Consider the following 24,785-nt stretch of genomic DNA (forward strand, 5'->3'; position numbering starts at 1 on the left):
GACTGTGAACCAGGAGGTAGAAGGGTTATTTTCAGGATTATCCGCTTGAAGAGATGGCTGCTGTTGCTTGGGTTTATTGCACATCCCCTTTTTCCCTTCATGAAGCTGACCTGAAACTGTGTAAATAAGGGAGGGTAGACTTGTCTCATGGGCAAGTCAAGATTGAGGTGGACAGTTTTGAAGATCAACACCTCACCACTACCACAGATAATCTGAAGGGCCCTCGGTAATGGAGTTGGGAGTGCAGAGATTGGGGTGGTATTTTGAAAAAGGGCCTTCCAGGGTGTTTAAGTGAAGATGGAGAAGAGTGGGAATCCACTGGCAATGCGAATAGGAGACGGTGGGATATGTGATCAAGTTTAGAAAATTCAAGGTCAGCTCAGGCCCGCCGACCCACGCCTTACTCTGATATCTGAATGCTAGCGGCGCGGGTAACTGCTGCACTGAGAAAGGTGGCTCCAGAAGGCAGGCAAGGCGCGGGAAGTCTGAAGCTTTCCCGCCGCCACCAAGGGCGTGACTTCTGACGTCAGGGCTCCGCCTTCACAAAGCGGAACGGCGGGCTCCGCCCTTCCAAGATGGCAACACTCGTGGGACCGGAAAGCGTTCATGGATTTCGCCTTTACCCTGTCTCCGAGAGTGCGCCCGCCCCTTCCGGCGTGCCCCGCGCGGCGCGAGGACGTTGCCCGGGCCCGCCTCTTCCGGTTTCTTGAGTCGTGTGCGTCCGCGACGGTAGTGACGCGTATTACCCGGAGGATGGCGGACGCCGGCTTACGCCGCGTGGTTCCCAGCGACCTGTATCCCCTCGTGCTCGGCTTTCTGCGAGATAACCAGCTCTCGAGCGTGGCCAATAAATTCGTCAAGGCAACAGGCGCTGTGAGTGCGGAGCTTGGATCATGGGCTGGGGTGGGGGGGGGGATCACCACAGGGCTGCGGGCCCTGACATGCTTAGGTCTGCAGGTAGGGAGGTCTGCGGGGTCCGCCAGACTAATGACTGCCAGGTTTTTGTGTCGAGCTCTCGGCTGTTGGCGGAAAAGCCTGGAGTCTTGGCATCACTTCCACGAGGTCTGACTACTTAGCGCTGAGTCTTGCGTTTTATGGTGAGAGGTGAGGCGGTGGCAGCGTGGGACCCTCGTGGCCTAGGTCACGTAGCTAGCAGAATCCGACCGGGCGGGAGCGCCTTGTCCCACCGGAGGCATTAGAGGCTCCTGGTACCTTAATTGGGCTTTTACATTGGGAGTGCCAAGCGTGACTTGAGTTTAACTCTCAAACGAATTTACCCAGGACTCAAATAGAATTGCTTTAGAAATAATGAAAGCTGAAAAATAGTGAAAGTGTTAGTCGCTGAGTCGTGTCCGACTCTGCAGTCCCATGGAGAAGCCCGCCAGGGTCCTCTGTCCATGGAATTCTCCAGGAAAGAATACTGGAGTGGGTAGCCTTTCCTTACCCCGGAGGATCTTCCAGACCCAGACCTCTAATCGGGTCTCCCGCATGCGGGCAGATTCTTTACCGTCTGAGCCACGGGGAAGCTGTTAATGAAAGCTGGGATTTTTGTTACTAAAGAAAAAAATGAACAGGAGTAGAAGCAGTGTTGAGCATCATAATTACCAAGCAGTTTGGAATCTTTGACTTCCAGCATCAGACAAGTCTAGGTTTGGGAACAGTGTCTGCCACTTTCAAGTGTATGATCCTGGCAGCTTGCTTAATCTCTTTGAATCTGTTTCTACTTCTATGAGCATGTCATCATTCACTTTATAGGATTTTTGTGAGTTTTAATAACATGATATATGCAGAGTGGCAGTATCAGTGCCTGGTGCTCAGAAAGCATCAATGAGTGGAAATTGTTATCTTGGTTATGGTATCTTAGGATGTTCTAAAAACAAGTAAAAGGAAGATGACCAGGAATGTGAAAGGTTTGGAATCTCCATCTCAAGGAGAGCAGACAAGACTGCACAAGAAAACACCTTGAAGATAGAGTGGAGTGATGTGGTAGTCCTTAAAAGTGAAAGTGTTAGTGGTGTATGACTCTTTGTTAGTCCATGGACTCTAGGCTGCCAGGCTCCTCTGTCCATGGGATTCTCCAGGCAAGAATACTGGAGTGGGTTGCCATTCCCTTCTCCAGGGGATCTTTCCGACCCAGGGATCAAACCTGAGTCTCCTGCATTGCAGGCATATTCTTCACCATCTGAGCCACCAGGGAAGCTCATATGGTAGTCCTTAGTGGTCTTAGTCTTTGACTTAGAAGATAGGCTTGTTCTTTGTGGTAGAATCAGGTTACACAAGTTATAAGTCAGATCAGCCTCAAAGGGCTTCCTTAAGCTGAGACAGCCTGCCACATGTGATCTGATAGAGCTGCTTTCATATTGGAACTGTTTTGAATTGACTGTTAGAGGCTGCAGAGAGTGTTTCCACATCCTGCTGGATGGAATTGGGCCTTTCAGAATCAGAAATCTTTTTTATGTGACAAAAGCTAATCTTTGTGGAGGGCATACTAAGGGCCTTATATGCATCATCTCATTCTCTCAACAACTAAGTGCTAAGCCCCTTATATGCATTATCTCATTCTCTCAACAACTTAGTGCTGTATAGTATTCTCTCAACAACTAAGGCTAAGCCCCTTATATGCATTATCTCATTCTCTCAACAACTTAGTGCTGTATAGTATTATCTATCTTACAGGGAAGAAAAACAGTATTAGAAAGATCAAGTGATTTACTCAGGGTCACGCATTACTGACGGGCAGAAGTAAGTTTCACACCTCATCTAACTTTGAGCCTGTACTCTTGTATATACTGTAACGCCTTGCCTTTTTTTTTGGACACCAACTCATAATTCATAAGCAGTGTAATTAACAGCTGAATGTTCTGCACTGAATAATTAGCATGTTGCTGCTGCTAAGTCGCTTCAGTCGTGTCCGACTCTGCGCGACCCCATAGACGTCAGCCCACCAGGCTCCCTCGTCCCTGGGATTCTCCAGGCAAGAACACTGGAGTGGGTTGCCATTTCCTTCTCCAGTGCATGAAAGTGAAAAGTGAAAGTGAAGTCGCTCAGTCGTGTCCTCCTCTTCGTGACCCCATGGACTTACAGCCCACCAGGCTCCTCCGTCCATGGGACTTTTCCAGGCAAGAGTACTGGAGTGGGGTGCCATTGCCTTCTCCAGAATAATTAGCATAGATTTTTACTAATCTTCTCTTGATGGTTGATTTCCAGTGGTTTGGAATTATAAACCAGGTTGCAGCAAACATTTTCCTGTGTAGGTGTTTGTTTCATGGGTAAGGATAAATTCCTGGATAGTACACTGCTAGAATAAAGCAGTGTTTTTAGTGGACTGCACGATTTTAAAGGCTTTGATAAATAGGATTGACAGGCAGGGGAATAGATGATGCCAGAAACTACAGGAATAACCCGTTTTTGCTATCAAAAATTTGGAAATACATAAATAGATTTTTCTCCTAATTTATGCAAGTAGGAGAAACCTTCAGAGGTGTAAATATCAGATAGAGCAGACAAAATAAGTGACTTTTAATGAGAGAGTAACACAAAATTTGAACTCCCACAGAATAACCAGGATAAAACTTTCTTACCCTGCTTTCTCTCTCTTTTCTCTTATAGACCCAGCAGGATGCCAACGCCACTTCCCTCTTGGATATCTATAGTTTCTGGCTCAAGTAAGTCTTCTCTTTGCCAGTGTGGCTGTTTTCTTCTTGTGAGTAGGCTGGGTTGTATTCTTTGGTTTGAGAAGGTCCTGTTCCCCAGAAGTTAGCCTAATCTGCCTCAGCAGGTCCACCAAGGCTCCAAAGCGGAAGTTACAGGCAAATGGACCAGTGGCTAAGAAGACTTCATCCAGTGACAGCAGTGACGACAGCAGTGAGGAGGAAAACCAGGGGCCTCCAGCTAAGAAAGCTGGTAAGGCCAGCAGGGAGTTGTGGTTCCAGGAAGAGGATTTGTAGTCTCCCAGTACTAAACGGCTGATTCTTACTGGGACCCGTATTTTTGTTCAGCTGTACCTGCCAAGCAGGCCAGTCTGCTTCAGCATCCTGGAAAGGCTGCAGTCAAAGCATCCGAGAGCAGCAGCAGCAGCAGCAGCAGTGAAGAATCCAGTGATGAGGAGGAGGAAAAAGACAAAAAGAAAAAGCCTGTTGAGGTTTGCAGCTTTGGGGAGGAAAGGAATTGCTTAAGGGATTGGAAAGAAGAAACCTAAAATCTTGGCTTTTAGCTTGGTGGTGCTGGTTATACAGCAGCAGATTATTACAAGGTCTTTCAGAGAGGTTGTAGAAATACGAGGTTTGGAAAGGATTTTGTAAGGTAAAAGTTGAACCCTGAATCTAGAGGAAATTCAGTCCATTCTGCATCCCTGACAGTATTGGGTTTCTCTGGGACACTGTTAAGGACTCCAAGAGCAAAAGATGTTTTGTGGACAGGTGCAGGGAGCTCTAAACAGGGAATGTCAGGAACAATGCTTAAAAAAGGAGCACCTAGGAAACTTGCTTTTGTATCTTAAGATGTCCTTGGGGTGCCCTAAAACTCTTGCTGATTCTCCTGGCTTTTCTTACAGAAGGGAGTTAAGCCACAGGCCAAGACAGTCAAAGCTCCTCCTAAGAAGGCCAAGAGCTCTGATTCCGATTCTGACTCAAGCTCAGAGGACAAGCCACCAAAGAATCAGAAGCCAAAGACAACACCTGTGGCAGTGAAAACACAGGCTAAAGCCCCAGCCAAACCAGGTATTGTTTTTGTTCCCAAGAGGCTGGGCTGGGGACCAGGTTGCTCTGGGGACTGGTGTGAAAATTCCTCATTCACCACAGGGATGAAATGGCACTGGTTGTTGAACTAGAGGTATGGACTGGTGTCATTTTTTTAAATTAGGGACTAGTAACTACAGAAATGACTTCCCTGGTGGCTCGGACAGTAAAGAATCTGCCTGCAATGCAGGAGACCCAGGTTTGATACCTGGGTCATGAAGATCCACTGGAGAAGGGAATAGTTACCCACTCCAGTGGGCTTGCCTGAAGAATCCCCATAGATAGAGGAGCCTGGCGGGCTACAGTCCATGGGGTTGCAAAGAGTCAGACATGTCTGAGTAGCAACTAACACTTTCATTTTTTTCAACTATAGAAATAGTGGGCAATGAGGGCAAACATGTTTAAAAGACTTCAGAGGGCATATTCAAATGATTTGCATCATAAAATTTTTTGGAAGACAGGTTTATTTCTGAACTTGGGCAGGAAATTTATCCTTTGGTAATACGGTAAACCACAGCCTTCTCCTTTATGCTTGCTCCAAAGGCAAGAGAATTGACAGACTCCTAAGTTCCAAGCTAATAGGAGGAGACTTTTATAGCCCTTTAATATCTTGATACTCCTTTCTTTTGATGTTCATTAATTCATGTCTTTTTTTTTTTTTTTTTTTTTTTAATATTTATTTTATTTATTTGGCTGCACCAGATCTTAGTTGGCGCATGTGGGATCTAGTTCCCTGACCAGGGATCGAACCCCCAGCTCCCTACATTAGGAGCATGGAATTTTAGCCACTGGACCACCAGGGAAGTCCCAGTTCATGTCTGTTTAAAAAATATTTTTCTTTATTTATTTTTGGGTGTACTAGATCTTTGCTGTGTGCATGGGCTTTCTGTAGTTGAGGTGAATGGAGGCTGCTCCCTTGTTGTGATGTACAGGCTTCTTACTGTGGTGCTTCTCTTATTGCAGCGCATAGGCTGTAGTGTGTTGGGGCTGCAGTTGTGTGGGCTCAGTAGTTGTGGCACCCAGGATTAGTTGTCCCAGGGGATATGGGATCTTCCCAGACCAGGGATTGAACCTGTGTCTCCTGCATTGGTAGGTGGGTTTTTTTTGTTGTGGTTTTTTTTTTTTACCCCAGAGCCATGAAGGAAGGCTGGCAGGTGTATTCTTAACCACTGGACCACCAGGGAAGTCCAGCTCATGTCTGTTTTTAATGAGTATACAATTACCTGTCTTACAGTTTGTTGAAACAATAGATCAGACAATATTTGCCACAATAATGTATGTCAGAGTGATTGGCTGTAAAAACTCGAGCCCAGCTATCATCTGAAGGGTATTCGCATCCACGTTATGGTATTTCAGACAGCCACCTAGCTTAGTCTTCGTTCTCTTATGCTTGTTCTTGGGACTTATGTAAGAATTCTTCCTTTCTTAGCACCATCATGAAGTCCCAACAGTAAGGTGAAATGTAGACTCCTTTTGAATTTTATAGTCAAAAGTACATCCATGTTCTAGTTGCTTGCCAGCAGAGATCAATCTTTACTAGTCAGGAAGAATTCTTTTTTATCCTGGATTTTGGTCCTTCATTTTCTGTAGTAGCTGAGGGTTTGACCTCAAGAGTGATGGTCATTCTCCTCAGGATCTTCATGAAAATCTGCATCTTGGTAGCAGTGCCACTGAAGGTGGCGGGTCCAAAAACTGTCTTTACACTCACGTTATTTCTGTTTTCTTAGGTACATCAGCTCGGCCAGCGCCTAAAGTCGCCAATGGCAAAGCAGCTAGCAGCAGCAGCAGCAGCAGCAGTGATGATGACTCAGAGGAGGAAAAGGCAGTAGCCATCTCTAAGAAGGTATAGGCCTTAATTGCTACCAGGGAAGAGGGGACAGGGGTGTGGAAGTCCTCCATTTCCTGACAGAATTGGTTGGGTCAGCATTTTCCCGTGGTAATTGATTTTCTCTGTGTGATGCAGACCATACCTAAAAAGCAAGTTGTGGCTAAGGCTCCAGTGAAAATGGCTGCCACACCTGCCCAAAAGAGTTCCAGCAGTGAGGACTCCTCCAGTGAGGAAGAGGAAGAGGAGCAGAAGAAAAAGCCCATGAAGAAAAAACCAGGTGACTGGACACAGGGAGTCAAGCTACCACTGATGAGGGCCCAAAGGCAGGAGGCCCTCTGCAGTCACCATGTGGACCTTGGCGTGACAGCCGGCCTGTCCCAGAGAAAGCAGAAAGCCAAAAGCTGCCTTTTGTAACTCAGAAATGGCATGCCATCGTCCCTGCCCTAGTCTGTTAGGAAAGAGTCACTAATCCTAGCCCACCCTCAAGGGAAAGGGAATTAAGCTCCATTTCTAGAAGGAAGCGGTATCAAAAGATTTGTGTACATATTTTATCACACTGTCCCTTTTAAACAGGTCCCTATAGCTCAGTCCCCCCGCCTTCTGTTCCCCCACCCAAGAAGTCCCTGGGAACTCAGTCCCCCAAGAAAGCCGCAGAGAAGCAGCAGACTGTGGAGAGCAGCGAGGAGAGCAGCGATGAGTCTGGTGAGTCATCTCCCGTGGTGGGTCTGGAAGTGTGTGAGGAGTAGGGAAGGGAATGTGTCTGTTCCCTTCTGCTTTGCTCTGAAGCACCACAGGGCTAGTGCTCCGTGCGGGTCTTTGCACCCTTGTTGTTTTTGGCTGTGTCACATGTCTTGCGGAGGTCTCAGTTCCCTGACCAAAGATTGAACCCGGGCCATGGAAGTGAAAGCCCAGAGTCCTAACCACTAGGCAACCAGGGAACTCCCTACACTTCTTTTTCTTGCCTCTGGTGGGACTCTGGACCCAGCCTAATGCCATTGCTTCTCTCAAGATTCAAGTTCTGAGGAAGAAAAGAAACCTCCAGCTAAGGCAGTCATTGCCAAGGCAGCTACTAAAGCAGCTCCAGCAAAGAAGGCAGCAGAGAGCTCTTCAGACAGCTCAGGTAAGGACGGTGTAGCGTAAGAGGCCCTCAGGGCGATGGTAGCTCCAAGGGCCCCCTTTAGCCTGATTCGGGGACCCATTCACTCTAACCTCCCTGTCTAGACTCTGACAGTTCTGAGGATGAAGCTCCTGCCAAGCCAGCCAGTACCACCAAGAATCCCTCAAGTAAACCAGCCGCCACTCCCAAGCAGCCTGCAGCTAAGTTAGCCGCCACTCCCAAGCAGGCTGCGGGCAGTGGCCAGAAGCCTCTAACCAGAAAGGCTGACAGCAGCTCCAGTGAGGAGGAGAGCAGTTCTAGTGACGAGGAGGAGACGAAGAAGACTGTAGCCACCCCTAAGTCCAAGGCGACAGTCAAAGCAGCCCTGTCTTTGCCTGCCAAGCAGGCCTCTCAGGGTGCTGGGGGCAGCAGCTCAGATTCAGACAGCTCTAGCAGCGAGGAAGAGGAAGAAGAGAAGACGCCTAAACCCCCAGCTAAAAAGCCACGGAAGGAGGTAGGAGCCGTAGCCCCTTCCAAACTAGCCTCCGGGAAGAAAGCAAAGGCCGAGAGCAGCAGCAGTTGTTCCTCTGATGACTCCAGTGAGGAGGAGGAGGAGCCCAAGGGCAAGGGCACTCCAAGACCGCAGGCCACCAAGGCCAATGGCACCTCTGCACTGACTGCCCAGAATGGAAAAGCAGACAGGGGCAGCAATGAGGAGGAGGAGAAGAAGAAGGCAGCAGTGGCGGTTGCTAAGCCAGGTCTGTATCCAAAAAACCTGCCTCCTGGGTTTGTCCCCTAAACCAGAATGGGCTGTACTCTAGAGGAGTGGATTAGGGAGCCAAAGCCCCTGACCAGCTTCCAGTTAGTTGGAGGCCCTCAAGTGTGGGAGCCTGGGAGGAGGGGACAGGAAACTGGTTTCCTGAGTCTGGCTTTCTGTTCTGTAGGTTCAGAAAAGAAGAAGAAGAAGAATGAGGCTGCTAAGGAGGCAGAGACTCCTCTAGCAAAGAAGATAAAGCCTCAGACCCCCAACACATTTCCTAAAAGGAAGAAGGTAGGTTGTCTTGTTTTCCTCTCAGGAGCCAGCTTTTAGAGTAGACAAAAACTGCAGATCATCTGGACAGCTCTTTGCCTGGCCTGGCACACACACTCTAGTGTGTAGCTCAGGAGGCCTTTTTGTTCCATGACTGCTCCATCCTGAATTTCCTACTCCATTCTTCCCCAGGGAGAACGAAGGGCATCCTCCCCATTCCGAAGGATCAGGGAAGAGGAGATTGAGGTGGATGCTCGAGTGGCAGACAATTCCTTTGACGCCAAGGTGAGGAGAATGAGGGGTCTTCACCATCCTTGAGGGGGTGGGGAGGGGTGGGAGAGAGTACAGCGTTTGGTCCTGGTTCATAGCTTCTCTGAGTTTGAGTTGCCTGGAGCAAGAAATGACAGGGCCCTGGGGTTGCCCTTCTGTGCGCTAACCACCTCTTTCTGCTTACCAGCGGGGTGCAGCTGGAGACTGGGGGGAGCGAGCCAATCAGGTTCTGAAGTTCACCAAAGGCAAATCCTTCCGGCACGAGAAAACCAAGAAGAAGCGGGGTAGCTACCGGGGAGGCTCCATCTCTGTCCAAGTCAACTCTGTTAAGTTTGACAGCGAGTGACCATGGGCCACCTATGGCACAGCAAGGGTGTGCCCACTCACCGTCCTCAGTGGACCTGGGAATCCTGGGCTGTATCAGGGGAGGGTCTTGGTAAAGAGAGCAGTTTAGAATAGGTCTGAAGACTCTGCACTGTAACACCCTCTAAGGTCCTTTTTTGTGTTCGTGGTTTTGTACAGATTTGTTTTTTGAGTGTTGGGTAGCAAGGACAAAGAGTGTTCATTTTTAAGAAGAATTTTAGTTGTCATTCCCTCCATGTTCTGTGAAAGTCTTCATACTGAGAAATTTGTATATTTCCTATTAAATAATTTCTTATTGATTATTGTTGTGGTTTTCAGAGGTGGGTTCCCACAGATTAAAATCTTAGGTATCTCTCAAGACTTGGTAAAGGTCACATGTAAGAATTTTTATAATTGGAGAACTCTGCCTATGTGAGTGCTGGTGTCCACTTTTCATCCTTCCTACCCCTCAGAGCCCTGATGACGGGCAGTTAACATTAACCATTGTTAACGTATATATCTGTTAAGCATGAACTGTGTACCTCATTTATGGGGTCTAGGACTGAAATCTTCAGCCAGCATGGACTTACCTACTTTGGAGGATAAAAGTCATTGTTTTATTTCAGACAAAATTCTAATGTGTGAATGCCCTGGGGTCAGTCTGCATATTTTTTGTATTTTTATTATCACATAATGTTTGCAATATATGTTTATTAATTTAAAAGCATAAACTTTTTTATTGTTCAAAGATAATTTTTGATTGGCTTCTGAGGACTCTATCTTCTCAGTTTTTTTACATTTTAAAGCACAAAATTTAATCTGAAAAGCACATATCACTTGGTATTTCTGTCTTGGTAGTGTGGTGACACAAAATAGTTTGATTAACTTCTTACATGTTTGGGAGTCACTGATCAAGAAAGTGAAGGAAGAAATCTATATGCGATCCAAAAGTCTACAAGTAATAAATGCTGGAGAGGGTGTGGAGAAAAGGGAACCCTCTTACACTGTTGGTGGGAATGCAAACTAGTACAGCCACTATGGAGAACAGTGTGGAGATTCCTTAAAAAACTGGAAATAGACCTGCCTTATGATCCAGCAATCCCACTGCTGGGCATACACACTGAGGAAACCAGAAGGGAAAGAGACACGTGTACCCCAATGTTCATCGCAGCACTGTTTATAATAGCCAGGACATGGAAGCAACCTAGATGTCCATCAGCAGATGAATGGATAAGAAAGCTGTGGTACATATACACAATGGAGTATTATTAAGCCATTAAAAAGAATACATTTGAATCAGTTCTAATGAGGTGGATGAAACTGGAGCCTATTATACAGAGTGAAGTAAGCCAGAAAGAAAAACACCAATACAGTATACTAACGCATATATATGGAATTTAGAAAGATGGTAACAATAACCCTGTGTACGAGACAGCAAAAGAGACACTGATGTATAGAACAGTCTTATGGACTCTGTGGGAGAGGGAGAGGGTGGGAAGATTTGGGAGAATGGCATTGAAACATGTAAAATATCATGTATGAAATGAGTTGCCAGTCCAGGTTCGATGCACGATACTGGATGCTTGGGGCTGGTGCACTGGGACGACCCAGAGGGATGGAATGGGGAGGGAGGAGGGAGGAGGGTTCAGGATGGGAACACATGTATACCTGTGGTGGATTCATTTTGATATTTGGCAAAACTAATACAGTTATGTAAAGTTTAAAAATAAAATTTAAAAAAAAATCTATAATGAAAAACCTCAGTAGGAATTAGGTTACATTAGTCAGGTGAATTTATAGGTAACCTACGTATATGCTAATAGAAGAACCTTTACAAAGCATTTTATCTGGTATTACTTGAGTTAGAGTGGGGTTGGGAGAGCATTCTAACAGGGTTGTGTCTTGTAGTTGGTACATGGGAGCAACTCATATGCTTACTTACTGTCAGTATTAGTGGAGGTAACAATAAAAAAACCTGTGAGCAGAGAGATGGCTGTTGGGGCATGCAGGCTGATTGTAGAACTGTAGGAGATTAACGTTGGCAGTGCTCACAGAGCAAGTGAGGAGGAAAGTTGAGTTCTCCAGTCTCTCCCAAGTTCTCTGGTGCTGGGCTGTCCCTGTGTTGGGAAAGCGTGCCCTAACTTTATAGATGAGGTGTAAATTACCGTCCATGGTATTTTCCAAGCAAGAATACTGGAGTGGGTTGCCATTTCGTTCTCCAGGGGATCTTCCCAACCCAGGGATCGAACCCGGGTCTCCTGCATTTCAGACAAACGCTTTACTGTCTGAGCCACCAGGGAAGCCCTAAGTTAAGGTTAGCCTCTCCTTGTTTGGGTTCCAAGTAACCTGATAACCTGGTTTTCTGTGTAACTGCCGCTAGGAAGAACGTATGCTGACACACGTATAAAGTCTGCATGGTGAAAGTTCTACATCTTAACTACAAAATAATAAACTGATTGGTTTATATGTGTTTTGGGAGTTTTACTAATGTGAATCCAAAGCCCTCCTACCTCCTCCTCCTCAGAACAACTTGGGTGCCAGTTAGAGGGCTAGGGTTCAGACCTGTGGAGGCTCACTGTGGACTATACCTTCCTGACTGTACCTTGTGTCATGGTATCTTGTTCAGGCTATAAGTCCAGCCTTTGGGTGGTCTAAAACTGGTGGTTGGCAAATGGGCCATGGACTGGATCCAGTTGACCAGGAGCTAAGAATGGCTTTTACATTTTTTAAAGGGCTCAAAAAAAAAAAGTGACAGACTATGTGATCACAAAGGATATAATGTTTCCTGTCATGTTTTACAGTTTGCTTAAGCACTGGCTAAATCAGTAATTTCACAACACTGGCTGAAAGTTAGGACTATCTGGGGATCTTTTGAAAACACCGATGCCCTGGGACCCATCTGCTGACCAATTGAGTCAGATCCTAGTGCTCTCTGGTGGATTCTGGGAGTTTGGATTTTTTTTAAGCTCCCAGGCAGGTGATGCTGAAGAGACCTGAAAACCACTGATCTAAAGACTATTTGAAAAGAAATGAGTGGGTAATTTTTCTTCCTTTTATGCTTTCATTTTCAAATGTACTTACTAGATCTAATAGTATAAGGTAAAAATTTTATTTTCCATTTTATCCATGTTTTCTAGGACTTGTTTCTTTTCTCTTTCCAGAATTTCTCTGTGCATATCCTCTCCCGTTTCTCCTCACACATGGAGAAGCTCACTATATGCAGTGTCTCACAACTTTAGAGCTCATTTTTAACGGCTGCATGGTACCCCATTGTGTGGAAATAGCTCAAATTATTTTAGCTAGTATCTTATTGGTAGCTGTTTGGGTTGTTTTTGTATTTTGTTATTCTAAATAGTGCTGCAGTGGATATTTTATACATGAGACAATTGTATGTGAGTATTTGTGTGGGTATTTTTATAGGAAGTATTCCTAAGAGTGTTGGGTCAAAGGCTATGTACTTTTAGTTTATTCATCACTACCCTCCAAAACCACTGTAACAACTTGTAGTTCCAACAACACTTAAAGTACCTTTTAGCTTACCCTCTTGCCAACACTTAACCAAATTGACTTTTGCCACTTGGATAAATGACAGTGCTCAGTTTTTTTAAATTGTGGTAAAAAACATTTAAATTCCATCTTAATCAGTTTTAAGTGTATGGTTCAGTAGTGTTAAGTATATTAACATAGTAGTACAACAGATTGCTATGATTTTGATCAGATAGTTCATATGAGTACAATCAGACTTTATTTGTCCTTTTCCACTTAGCATGATGTCCTCAGGTTTGCTCATGTTGTAGCATGTGGCAGTATATTGACATTGTAGTGCAACAGATGACTGATCTTGACTAGATAGTTCATACGAGTGACATCAGAGTTTATATGTCCTTTTGCACTTAGCATGATGTTATCAGGTTTACTCATGTTGTAGCATGTAGCAGGATCTTTTCCAAGGCTGCACTCCATCGTATGTACCACATATGATATAATTTATCCATTTCATTGTTTAGTTTCAGGGACCTGAATTCCCACCTGTTGCTGATGGGTTCTGGCAGTGTGGCTGAAATCCACATGTTCAGTGAGTCGCACACATGATAGCTCATGCTCCTCTGCAGTGTACTTCACATGGACACAAGGCAGAAGACGTTCCAACATCTTTCTGTGCCTTTATGTTTCACAGGTTATATCCTCACTGTCACTCAACCCTGTTAATGAAAGTCACTCAGTCATTGCCAACTCTTTGTGACCCCATGGACTACATAGTCCATGGAATTCTCCAGGCCAGAATACTGAAATGGGTAGCCTTTCTCTTCTCCAGGGGATCTTCCCAACCCAGGGATTGAACCCAGGTCTTCCACATTGCAGGCAGATTCTTTACCAGCTGAGCCACAAGGGAAGCCCAAGAATACTGGAGTGCCTATCCCTTCTCCAGAGGATCTTACTGACCCGGGAATCAAACTGGGGTCTCCTGCATTGCAGGTGGATTCTTTACCAACTGAGCTATCAAGTAAGCCCCAAACCCTGTTAAGTGAATATTAACTAGATCATGGTGTCTCAACCTTATTATTTGAGGCCAGGTAATTCTTTATGGAGAGCTGTACTGTGCATTGAAGCATGTGTACCAGCATCCCTGGCCTCTGCCCTCTAGATGCTAGTAGCATCCCTTAGTTTGGACAACCAAAAATGGCTCCAGATATTGCCAGATACCTCTCGAGGCAAAATTTTGAGAACTGCTGGGGTTTATTATTTGCTTAGGGTTGATAAAAACTTGTAGCTTAGTGGCACATGTGAGACAAGAGCTCAGATCTCTGTAAAAGTTTATCTGTATCCAACACTGAGTACCTATTATGAACAGCCATAGAACTCCCTGAGAGCTGTGTCTAATAAGGGAAGCCAGGGATGGGAACAGTTTGGTACACCATGCTGAGTCCTTTCACCAAGGGCCAGCACAGTACCCCCAGGGGGACAAGTAAGAAAAGACTTGACTAGCCTTGGTCCAGAATTCTGAGGAGAGTAGCAGAAGTCAGGTGTGAAGAACACATATGCAAGGAAGAGGAAGTGTTTCCAATGGGAGAAGAGAGCCTTGAAGATGGATCAGTTGGAGGGTGTGTGGTAAGTACGGCAAGATAATCTGACTGAGGATTCAGTAACAATGACATTTTATACCCAAGTCAGGGATTAGTACTTTATTTTGTTCACATGATTTTGTTAGGGGCTTGCCAGTCCAATTCAGTGCACCAGGCACTCACACAGCTGCGTGCTAAGTCACTTCAGTCATTTCCGACTCTGCAACCCCATGGACTGTAGCCTGCCAGGCTCTTCTGTCCGTAGAGTTTTCCAGGCAAGGATACTGGAGTGGGTTGCCATTTCCTACTCTAGGGGATCTGACCAACTCAAGGATTGAGCTTTGTCTCCTACTTGATAGTCAGGTTCTTTACCACTAGCATCACCTGGGAAGCCCAACACAGCTGCAGTGAAAGCAAAATCCCTACCAACAACAGTTCCCACCCCCTGCACCATGCAGCGGAGAAGGAAATGGCACCCCACTCCAGTACTTACGCCTAGAAAATCCCATGGATGGAGGAGCCTGGTAGGCTGCAGTCCATGGGGTCGCTAGAGTTGGACACAACTGAGCGACTTCACTTTGACTTTTCACTTTCATGCATTGGAGGAGAAAATGGCAACCCACTCCAGTGTTCTTGTCTGAAGAATCCCAGGGACAGGGAAGCCTGGTGGGCTGCCATCTATGGGGTGGCACAGAGTCGGACACGACTGAAGCGACTAGCAGCAGCAGCACCATGCAGAGCTGGCTTACGCTGTCTGCAGTTACTGAAGAGGCCAGTAGGTGGGGTGCTTGCACTCTATAGGAATCGAGCCTCTAGTTGAAGCTTCAGTTCAGTTCAGTTGCTCAGTCGTGTCCAACTCTGACCCCATGGACTGCATGCAGCACGCCAGGCTTCTCTGTCCTTCACCATCTCCCAGAGCTTGTTCAAACTCATGTCCATTGAGTCAGTGATGCCATCCAACCATCTCATTTGTCATCCCCTTCTCCTGCCTTCAGTCTTTCCTAGCATCAGGGTCTTTTCCAGTCAATCAGTTCTTTACATCAGGTGGCCAAAATATTATTGGAGCTTCAGTTTCAGCATCAGTTCCTTCTGATGAGTAGTCAAGACTGATTTCTTTTAGGATTGACTGGTTTGATCTCCTTCTAGTCCAAGGGACTCTCAAGAGTCTTCTCCAGCACCACAATTCTATAGATTACAGCCAATCAACTCATTACTACAGGGCTTTTTAAAACGTCCTGGGATGTTGGTACTGAAACATGAGATATGCAGAGGCCTAGGAGTCCTGCAGCCATAAAATTAAAGGAGCTATGATCAACCTAGACAGCATATTAGAAAACAGGGACAAAGGTCCATCTAGTCAAAGCTATGGTTTTTCCAATAGTCATGTATGGCTGTGAGAGTTGGACCATAAAGAAGGCTGAGCACTGAAGAATTGATGCTTTTGAACTGTGATGTTGGAGAAGACGCTTGAGAGTCCCCTGGACTTCAAGGAGATCCAGCCAGTCAATCCTAAAGGAAATCAGTCCTGAATATTCATTGGAAGGACTGATGCTGAAACTGAAGCTCCTGTACTTTGGCCACCTGATTTGAAGAACTAACTCATTGGAAAAGCCCCTGATGCTGGGAAAGATTGAAGGCAGGAGAAGGGGACAACAGAGGAAGAGATGGTTGGATGGCATCACCGACTTGATGAACATGAGTTTGAGTGAGCTCCGGGAGTTGGTGATGGACAGAGAAGTCTGGCGTGCTGCAGTCCATAGGGTCACAAACAGTCAGACACAACTGAGCAACTTAACTGAGGAGTCTGAACTTAACTGAGGAGTCCTGGAAGGTGAGAACTGAAACCTGACCCATATTTAGAATTCAAATGTGAGCTGCCAGATGGCCTCAGGGTTTCTGAAAAAAGAGAATGACTGGAAACCTTGAAAGATACATTGTTTTCTGGAATCTGCTGGAGTGGACTGGATGGGAGAACAGAACTGGATTTCATTCAGGGCAGTGGTTCCAGTCTGTATATAGGATGTCCACAAAGTCTGGAAACAGAGATGATAGTATTTATTATCTTCCTATGGAAGAATTCCTGATTATATAATGTCTCTTTGCTGGTGTTTCTAGGCTGCATGGACTATATGGCTCTGTAGTGGTCAGGAAGCCTGACACTTTCTGATAGCCTCTCAGAGAGTCTGTATGTTCAGTGAAGAGGGATCTGTAGTGTCAAGGAGCATCCTGGGTCTTTTTTTTTTTTTAAATTGAGATATAGTTGATATCCTGAGTCTTTAGGATCTCAAATCCTTGCTTTGGGAATCCCATCTGGTTGTAATAGAAAAATTATCTCTTTGTCCAGAGGGTTTTGAGAACTGAAGATTGACAGTTCAGAGGAGATTGGCAGCAACTGCCGCTGCTGAGGTAGTGGCCAGTCAGGCAGCCATGAAACTGAAGAAAAGACGAGGTCAGCAGGAGCTGAGCCCCATGATGATTAATTGGCTGCAATGTGGGCATTGGCCTGTGGGCAACAGGGTGACAGCAGCCAGCCAAGCAATAGCCAGCAGGCCAGCGATAGCAGTTGAAACAAAAGCTGATGGTGTGCAGAGCTGTTGACAGCTGTTCTGACTTCAAATAATAACTCCACTCCTATCTCAGTTTAGAGATCTGGGTGTGATTATAAATGTGACCTATTATAGGAAGGGTGAAGTCTATGAAAATATCAGTCTGATGAGGGGAATCTGCCAATCCCCTAATTGAAGAAACTCCTAAGTCATATTTCATTATGCTGAACGCTTAGAATATAATGCTAGGACTTCCTTTCTTTCTTTTTTGTTTTTTTTTGGGGGGGGGCAGGGGGTGGGGAGTTGTGCTGCACTGGGCAACATTCAGGATCTTAATTTCTGGCCCGGGATCAAACCTGTGCCCCCTTCATTGCAAATGTAGAGTCTTAACCACTGGACCACCAGGGAAGTCTGGACTTCCTTTCTTTTCAAAGAAATATTCACGAAAAGTACTCCTTTCAGATGCATCAGTTCAGTTCAGTTGCTCAGTCATGTCCAGTTGTTTGCAACCCCATGGACTGTAGCACGCCAGACTTCTCTGTCGATCACCAACTCCCGGAGCTCACTCAAACTCATGTTCATCAAGTCGGTGATGCCATCCAACCATCTCTTCCTCTGTTGTCCCCTTCTCCTGCCTTCAATCTTTCCCAGCATCAGGGGCTTTTCCAGTGAGTTAGTTCTTCAAATCAGGTGGCCAAAGTACAGGAGCTTCAGTTTCAGCATCATTCCTTCCAGAGAACACCCTGGGCTGATCTCCGTTAGAATGGACTGGTTGGATCTCCTTGCAGTCCAAGGGACTCTCAAGCGTCTTCTCCAACATCACAGTTCAAAAGCATCAATTCTTCAGTGCTCAGCCTTCTTTATGGTCCAACTCTCACAGCCATACATGACTATTGGAAAAACCATAGCTTTGACTAGATGGACCTTTGTCTCTGCTTTTAATATGCTGTCTAGGTTGGGCATAGCTTTTCTTCCAAGAAACAAAAGTTTTTTAATTTCATGGCTGCAGTCACCATCTGCAGTGGTTTTAGAGCCCAAGAAAATAAAGTCTGTCACTGTTTCCATTGTTTCCCCATCTATTTGCCATGAAGTGATGGGACCAGATGCCATGATCTTCATTTTTTTAATGTTGAGTTTTAAGCAGGCTTTTTCACTCTCCTCTTTCACTTTCATCAAGAGGCTTTCTAGTTCCTCTTCACTTTCTGCCACAAGGGTGTTGTCATTTGGGTATCCGAGGTTAGGGATATTTCTCCTGGCAATCTTGATTCCAGCTTGTGCTTCATCCAGCCCAGCATTTCACATGATGTACTCTGCATTATAAGTTAAATAAGCAGGGTAACAATATACAGCCTTGATGTACTCCTTTCCCAATTTGGAACCAGTCCGATGTTCAATGTCAGATTCTAACTGTTGCTTCTTGACCTGCATATTGACTTCTCAGGAGGCAGGTAAGGTGGTCTGTCTTGTATTCCCATCTCTTTAAGAATTTTTCACAGTTTGTTGTGATCCACATAGTCAAAGGCTTTGGCATAGTCAATAAAGCTGAAGTAGATGTTTTTCTGGAATTCTCTTGCTTTTTCTTCATCCCAACAGATGCTGGCAATTTAATCTCTGCTTCCTCTGCCTTTTCTAAATCCAGTTTGACCATCTTGAGTTCTCAGTTCATGTACTGTTCAAGCCTCACTTGGAGAATTTTCAGTATTACTTTGCTAGCGTGTGGGATGAGTGCAATTGTGTGGTAGTTTGAACTTTCCTTGGCATTGCCTTTCTTTGGGATTGGAATGAAAACTGACCTTTTCCAGTCCTGTGGCCATTGCTGAGTTTTCCAGATTTGCTGGCATATTGAATGCAGCACATTCACAGCATCATGTTTTAGGATTTGAAATAGCTCAACTGGAATTCCATCACCTCCACTAGCTTTGTCCATAGTGATGCTTCATAAAGCCCACTTGACTTCGTATTCCAGGATGTCTCGCTCTAGGTGAGTGATCACACCATCATGGTTATCTGGGTCCTGAAGACCTTTTTTGTATAGTTCTGTGTATTCTTTCCACCTCTTCTAAATATCTTTTGCTTCTATTAGATCTATACTGTTTTTGTCCTTTTTTGTGCCGTCTTTGTTATGAAATGTTCCCTTGGTATCTCTAATTTTCTTGAAGAGATCTCTAGTCTTTCCCATTCTACTGTTTTCCTCTATTTCTTTGCATTGATCACTAAGGAAGGCTTTCTTATTTCTCCTTGCTATTCTTTGGGTGCATACTTTACCTCATTTACTATGACTCCACTCTGTTTTCAAAATATATTTTTAAAATGCATATTTTATCTTAAAATCTCCTGCAACTTTCAAAATATATACCTCTGTTTCTTTCCAAAAAAATTGTTTTTGCCACACCATGCAGTTTGTGGGCTACAACAGCTATACTCCAATTTAAAAAACAATTCAAGTCTAAGAACGCCAATAAAAAAAATGTCAGGACTTTCCTGGGGGTATAGTGGATAAGAATCCACCAGCCATTGCAGGAGACATAGGTTTGATTCCTGGTCTAGAAAGACTCCACATGACACAGAGTAACTGAAGGCCATGCACCACGGTTACTGAGCCCACAAGTTGCAACTACTGAAGCCTGAGCACCTAGAGCCTGTGCTCTGTGACAAGATGCCATCTTAAGTTACTCATACAGAGTAGCTTAATTGCCCTAAAAATTCTCTGTGTTCTTTCCATTCTTCCCTCTTTCCTACCTACCCCTGGCAACACTGATTTTTGTACTGTCTCTGTGGTTTTACCTTTTCTGAATTGTCAAATAGTTTGACTCATACAGTATATAGACTTTTGAGCTGGCTTCTTTCACTTAGTAAAATACATTCAAGTTAATTCCATATCTTGTCATGGCTTGATAGCTCATTTCTTTTATTGCTGAATAATAGTCATTATATGGATGTACCACGGTTTTGTTTTGTTTTGTTTTTTTCTATTTATGTGTTGAAGGACATCTTGGTTATTTCAAAGTTTGGGTAATTATGAATAAAGCTGCTATAAATACTTACGTGCAGTTGCTTCTTGGCCTTTTGGCTAAGTTCAAGTGTGTAAACATTTATGTGCAGGTTTTTATGTGGACATAAGTTTTCAACTCATTTGGATAAATACCAAGGAGCATGAGTGCCAAATTGTATGATTAAGAGAAAGTTTAGTTTTATAACACATTGCCAAACTGTATTTATTCAGATTTGTTTTATGGCCTAGATTATAGTCTACCTTGGGGCTTCCCAGCTGGTGCTAGTAGTAAAGAACCTGCCTGCCAATGCAAGAGACTTAACCCATGTGTGTTCTATCCCTGGGTTGGGAAGATTCCCCTGAAGGAGGGCATGGCAACCCACTCCAGTATTCTTGCCTGGAGAATCCCATGGACAGAAGATCCTGGCTGGCTTCGGTCCATGAGGTCACAAAGAGTCAGTTACAAGTAAAGCAATTTACCACAAATATGCACATAGTCTTTCTTGGTAAATGATCCATGTGCACTTGAGAATAATGTGATTGGAGTTGGTGATGTTCCATAAATGTCACTAAAATCAAATTGATGGGGCTTCCCTGCTGGCTCAGTAGTAAAAAATCTGCCTGCCAGTGCAGAAGACACAGGTTCCATCCCTGATCTGGAAAGATCCCACATACTGCAGAACAGTGTGTTCTACAGTAAGCCCTTGTGCCACAACTATTGAGACTGTGCTCTAGAGCCCAGGAGTGGAAACTCCTGAAGCCTGTGCACCCTAGAGCCTGTGCTCTGCAATAAGGGAAGCTCACGCACTGCAACTGGAGAGTAGCCCCTGCTTGCCACAACTAGAAAAAAGCCTGTGCAGCAGTGAAGACCCAGCACAGCTAAAGAGAAATAAATAAGAATTAAAAAAACCAAATTAGTTGATAGTGTTCTTCAAATTTATATTATTACTGATTTTCTGTCTAGCTTTACTATCAGTTACTTAGGGAAAAGTGCTAAAATCTCCAACTATAATTGCAGATTTGTCTATTTCTTATTTTTAATATAGCCGTTCTGATTTTCATTTGGTTCTTATTTGTATAATATACATTCTCCCATCTTTTTACTTTTAACCATATGTTTCTTTATATTTAAGTGAGTTTCTTATAGACAAGAAACTCTATAGTTTTAGTTTTGGTTTTTGTTTTTGAATCCAATCTGACCTTCCTTGCCTTTTGATTGGGGTATTTACTACATTTAAAGTTAATGTAATTATCAACATGATTGAGTTTGAAGCTACCATCTTTCATTTGCCCAATTTCATTTACTTCCTATTTGCCCAATCTTCTCTTTGTTCCTTTTTTATTGTCTTCCTGATTTCTTTCAGATTGAATTTTTTTGTGATTCTATTTTGTCTTCATTATTGGCTTATTAGTTGTATCTTTATTTCTTTAGTTGTTGCTCTACAGTTTATAAAATAGATTTTTTTTTTTGGTCATCTTGTATGGCTTAGGGGGGAACTTTGATCTTAGTTTCCTGACCAGGGATTGAAGCTTGGCCAGGACAGTGAAAGTGCGCAGTCCTAACCACCTGGTCACCAGGGAATTCCCTATAAAATACAATCTTTAAATAGTCTACCTTCAAATAATGTATCACTTCATGTATACTATAAAACAGTACAGCAGTAATTTTTTTCCTCTTATCTTTTGTGCTATTGTGATTATACATTTTTCTTTTACATGTACTATAAATCCTGTTGTAATTTTTGCTTTAAAGAACCAATTATCTTTTGAAGAGATTAAATATTAAGTGTATTTTATGTTTACTCATATTTACTATTTCTGACACTTTTCATTATGTTGTGTAGATCCACATTTCCACATGGTATCATTTGGAAGCAGTGAAAGCACTTTTGCTTGGAGAACTTCCTTTCATATTTCTTTTAAACCAGTAATTTTGTCATTCATCAAAATCCCAGTGATGAATTTTCTCATCTTTTGTCTTAAAAAAATAGTTCTTTTTCCTTTAATTTTCTTATTGGGGTAAAATATATTGGGTTGGCAAAAAAATTCATTTGGATTTTTGTGTAAGATCTGGTTTGTATAATTTCTGATAAGAATTCTGTGTCATTCGTATATTGATTCTTTTGTAAGAAATATGTCTTTTTTCTCTGGCTGCTTTTAATGTTTTCTCTTTATCAGTGGTTTCAGAAATTTTATTGTGACATGATATGATGTGGTTTTCCCCAGGTTTATTCTGCTTGGGATTCATTAAGCTTCTTGGATCCATGAGTTTTATAGCTTTCAGCAAATTTGGAAAATTTATGGTCATTTTGTCTTTAAATATTTTTTTCTAAGCCTCTTTTCATGCATCTTCTCTCTTAATGGGATCCTCTTGAGATATTACATATACGTCAGTCTGCTTAATATTATTCCATACACAAATGGTGTTCTGTTCATTTTTTTCTGTCTCCGTACTTCACCTTGCTTAGTTTCTATTTCTGTTTCTTCTAATCACCAATCTTCAGCATCTGCTTTTATTCCATCCAGTGTATTTTCCATTTCAGATACTATATTTTTCATATCTAGAGGTTTCATTTGGATCTTTCCTTTATCTTCCACTTCTCTAATTATCTTGGTCAGGTTTTCCTCTATCTTTTTGAAGATATAAAGCATATTTATAGTAGCAGCTTTTATGTTCTTGTTTGTTCCATCACCATTAAAATTTCTGAATCTGTTTTATTTATTCTATTTTTTTTTAAGCAAAATTGTTCAGAATTTTTTTTTTTCTCCGTTTGTGCTATATGGCTTGTGGGATCTTAGTTCTCGGATGACAAGGGGTAGAACCTGGACCTCAGCAGTGAAAGCACTGGGTTCTAACCACTGGACAGTCAGGTAATTCCTGGTTCAGGTTTTATTCACCAGTCAATAGCTGCTCTCTCTCTCCTTTCTGCATCCTGCTGTGCTGCCTTCCACATTCCTAGATTCAGGAGAGGAATTCTCTGGCCTTCTGAGCTGTAATCTGAGAGGAGAGGTCAGTGAAGAGAGCTGGAAGACAGTAGTTTGCTGTAGAGGCTGGCTAGGCAGGCCAGCCCTGCCATCAGCATGTGTTCCAGCACTTGTAGTAATCACTCTGTAATTCAAGTAATCACATTCAAGACTGGCTTTTAGCTCACTGGTGGTCCTGTAGCCATTCTTCCCTGCCAGCTCTAGCACCTCATTGTTTGTAATTCATATTGAGCTCAGCTGGAACAGAGTGAATATGGTAGTGCCACCCACAGGGGTAATGCTGAAGCCAATGCCATCTGCCTTTATTTGCTTGATGACCCTTATTCAGTTGTCTTGGCTGACATCTGGATTGAATTTTTCCCTTCCCTATTAAACCTGTTGATGTAGCAGTTCCTCCAAAGTTCTCAAACTTCCATTCTGGTGCTTCAGGGCTAGGCACACTTTGATAATCTGTATGCCCAGCATCTCAGACCAAAATTGTTTTCCATAAATCAGGGGATCCATCCCAATGGTGGCACACATGTCCTGGAACTGCATCTGGAACTTGAGACTCCTTTGGGTGTCCTACTTGTGCTTGCTGGCAAATTGCCCCAGATTAGTCTTGAAGCTTCTTTGGGGTAGTAATGCTGCCTCCCACATGATGCAGCTCATACTGGTGACTTAGGTGCCATTGTTTTGATTTGTATTTCCCTGATGGCTAATGATACTGACCATCTCTTCATGTGCTTATTGGCCACTTGTATGCCTTCTTTGGAGAACTGTCTATTCATTTTCTTCCAGCCTACCTGGAAATGGAGATATGAAAACCACGGTGTAAAAGATATTGGTGAACCATTTCTGAAATTCTGGGTTCTACAATAGTAAGAAAAGTAGCTGCTCACTGTATTGTTATAATGTCTTCTGGAATATTATATACATCTCTACTCACACTATAAGGCAATGAGAAGACTCCTATGTCCAGATGTCTAGCTTGAATAATATAGGTTTGTTGTGACTCTTCCAAGACAAATCAGTTGCAAAATGTACACCTGTGTGATTATATGAAAACTCCTTGGTCACAGAACATTCAGCAGCTGCCTCCCCTCCCCTCCCCTCCCCAATCTTTTTACACATTGTAACAATGACAATGTTAGTTTTTGATCTGTTAATCATTAGAGATTAAAAATTTTATACAGAGTGTACCTCAAAGGTTGTGAGCTCAGTTCCAGATTACTGCAGTAAAGCAAATATTGCAATAAAGTGAGTCATATGAATTTTTGGTTTTCTGGTGCATATGAAAGTTATATTTACCCCATACTTAAACCATTTAAAAAATTATTTATTTATTTTGGCTGCACTAGGTCTTCATTGCTGTGCACGAGCTTTCTCTAGTTGCAGTGAGCAGGTTTCTCACTGCAGTGGGTTCTCTTGTTGCAGAGCACAGGCTGTAGGGCGTGAGGGCTTCAATAGTTGCAGCAAAGCGGACCTTTGCTGCAAAGTGATGTCTCTGCTTTTTAATAATCTGTCTAGGTTTGTCATAGCTTTTCTTCCAAGAAGCAAGCCTCTTTTAATTTCATGGCTGCAGTCACCATCCACAGTGATTTTGGAGCCCAATAATGTACCTTAATTAAAATGTTAGGTAGTTAGAATAGGGAAAAGGAGTCCAGAATGGCAGTGGTTAAAAGATAAGGAAGAGAAAAGCCCAAGAAAATAGAACAAAGGAAGGTCTGAGGACTGGAGTGAGGACTTCAGGTAAAACAAACAACACTCCTGGCTGGCCCAATTTACATAGGACAGGCCCAGGGAGAGAAAAACATAAAAAGAGGAGTCAAAGGGCTGGGGCTCCCTCTCTCTCCTGCACTCTGGGGTGCTCTTGTCTCGCATCTTTGGGTCAACATGCCCTCACACCTCGAAGATG

General features: G+C 43.7%; 1 protein-coding gene and 2 pseudogenes across 2 annotated transcripts; 1 reads left to right on the forward strand and 2 right to left on the reverse strand.

Moving 5' to 3' along the window:
* Positions 1 to 647: 647 nt before the first annotated feature.
* Positions 648 to 9,622, forward strand: NOLC1 (nucleolar and coiled-body phosphoprotein 1). Of its 2 annotated transcripts, none has more exons than XM_055560407.1 (13): positions 648 to 873; positions 3,610 to 3,665; positions 3,776 to 3,903; positions 3,999 to 4,141; positions 4,553 to 4,718; positions 6,464 to 6,579; positions 6,700 to 6,841; positions 7,138 to 7,266; positions 7,574 to 7,684; positions 7,786 to 8,418; positions 8,605 to 8,711; positions 8,883 to 8,975; positions 9,148 to 9,622. In XM_055560407.1, exons 1-13 carry the CDS (start codon positions 754 to 756, stop codon positions 9,304 to 9,306), a joined length of 2,103 nt encoding a protein of 700 aa, XP_055416382.1. In that variant the 5' UTR covers positions 648 to 753; the 3' UTR covers positions 9,307 to 9,622. The 2 variants fall into 2 exon arrangements, with proteins under 2 accessions (XP_055416382.1, XP_055416383.1); XM_055560408.1 differs by having other exon boundaries at positions 651 to 873; positions 3,779 to 3,903.
* LOC129637067 (ubiquitin-40S ribosomal protein S27a-like) lies at positions 5,965 to 6,390 on the reverse strand (annotated as a pseudogene).
* Positions 9,623 to 22,865: 13,243 nt separating the features above from the next.
* LOC129637117 (vacuolar-sorting protein SNF8-like) lies at positions 22,866 to 23,527 on the reverse strand (annotated as a pseudogene).
* Between the last annotated feature and the right edge of the window lie 1,258 nt (positions 23,528 to 24,785).

The sequence above is a fragment of the Bubalus kerabau genome, chromosome 22, assembly GCF_029407905.1.
Source record: "Bubalus kerabau isolate K-KA32 ecotype Philippines breed swamp buffalo chromosome 22, PCC_UOA_SB_1v2, whole genome shotgun sequence".
Taxonomy (NCBI): Eukaryota; Metazoa; Chordata; class Mammalia; order Artiodactyla; family Bovidae; genus Bubalus; species Bubalus kerabau.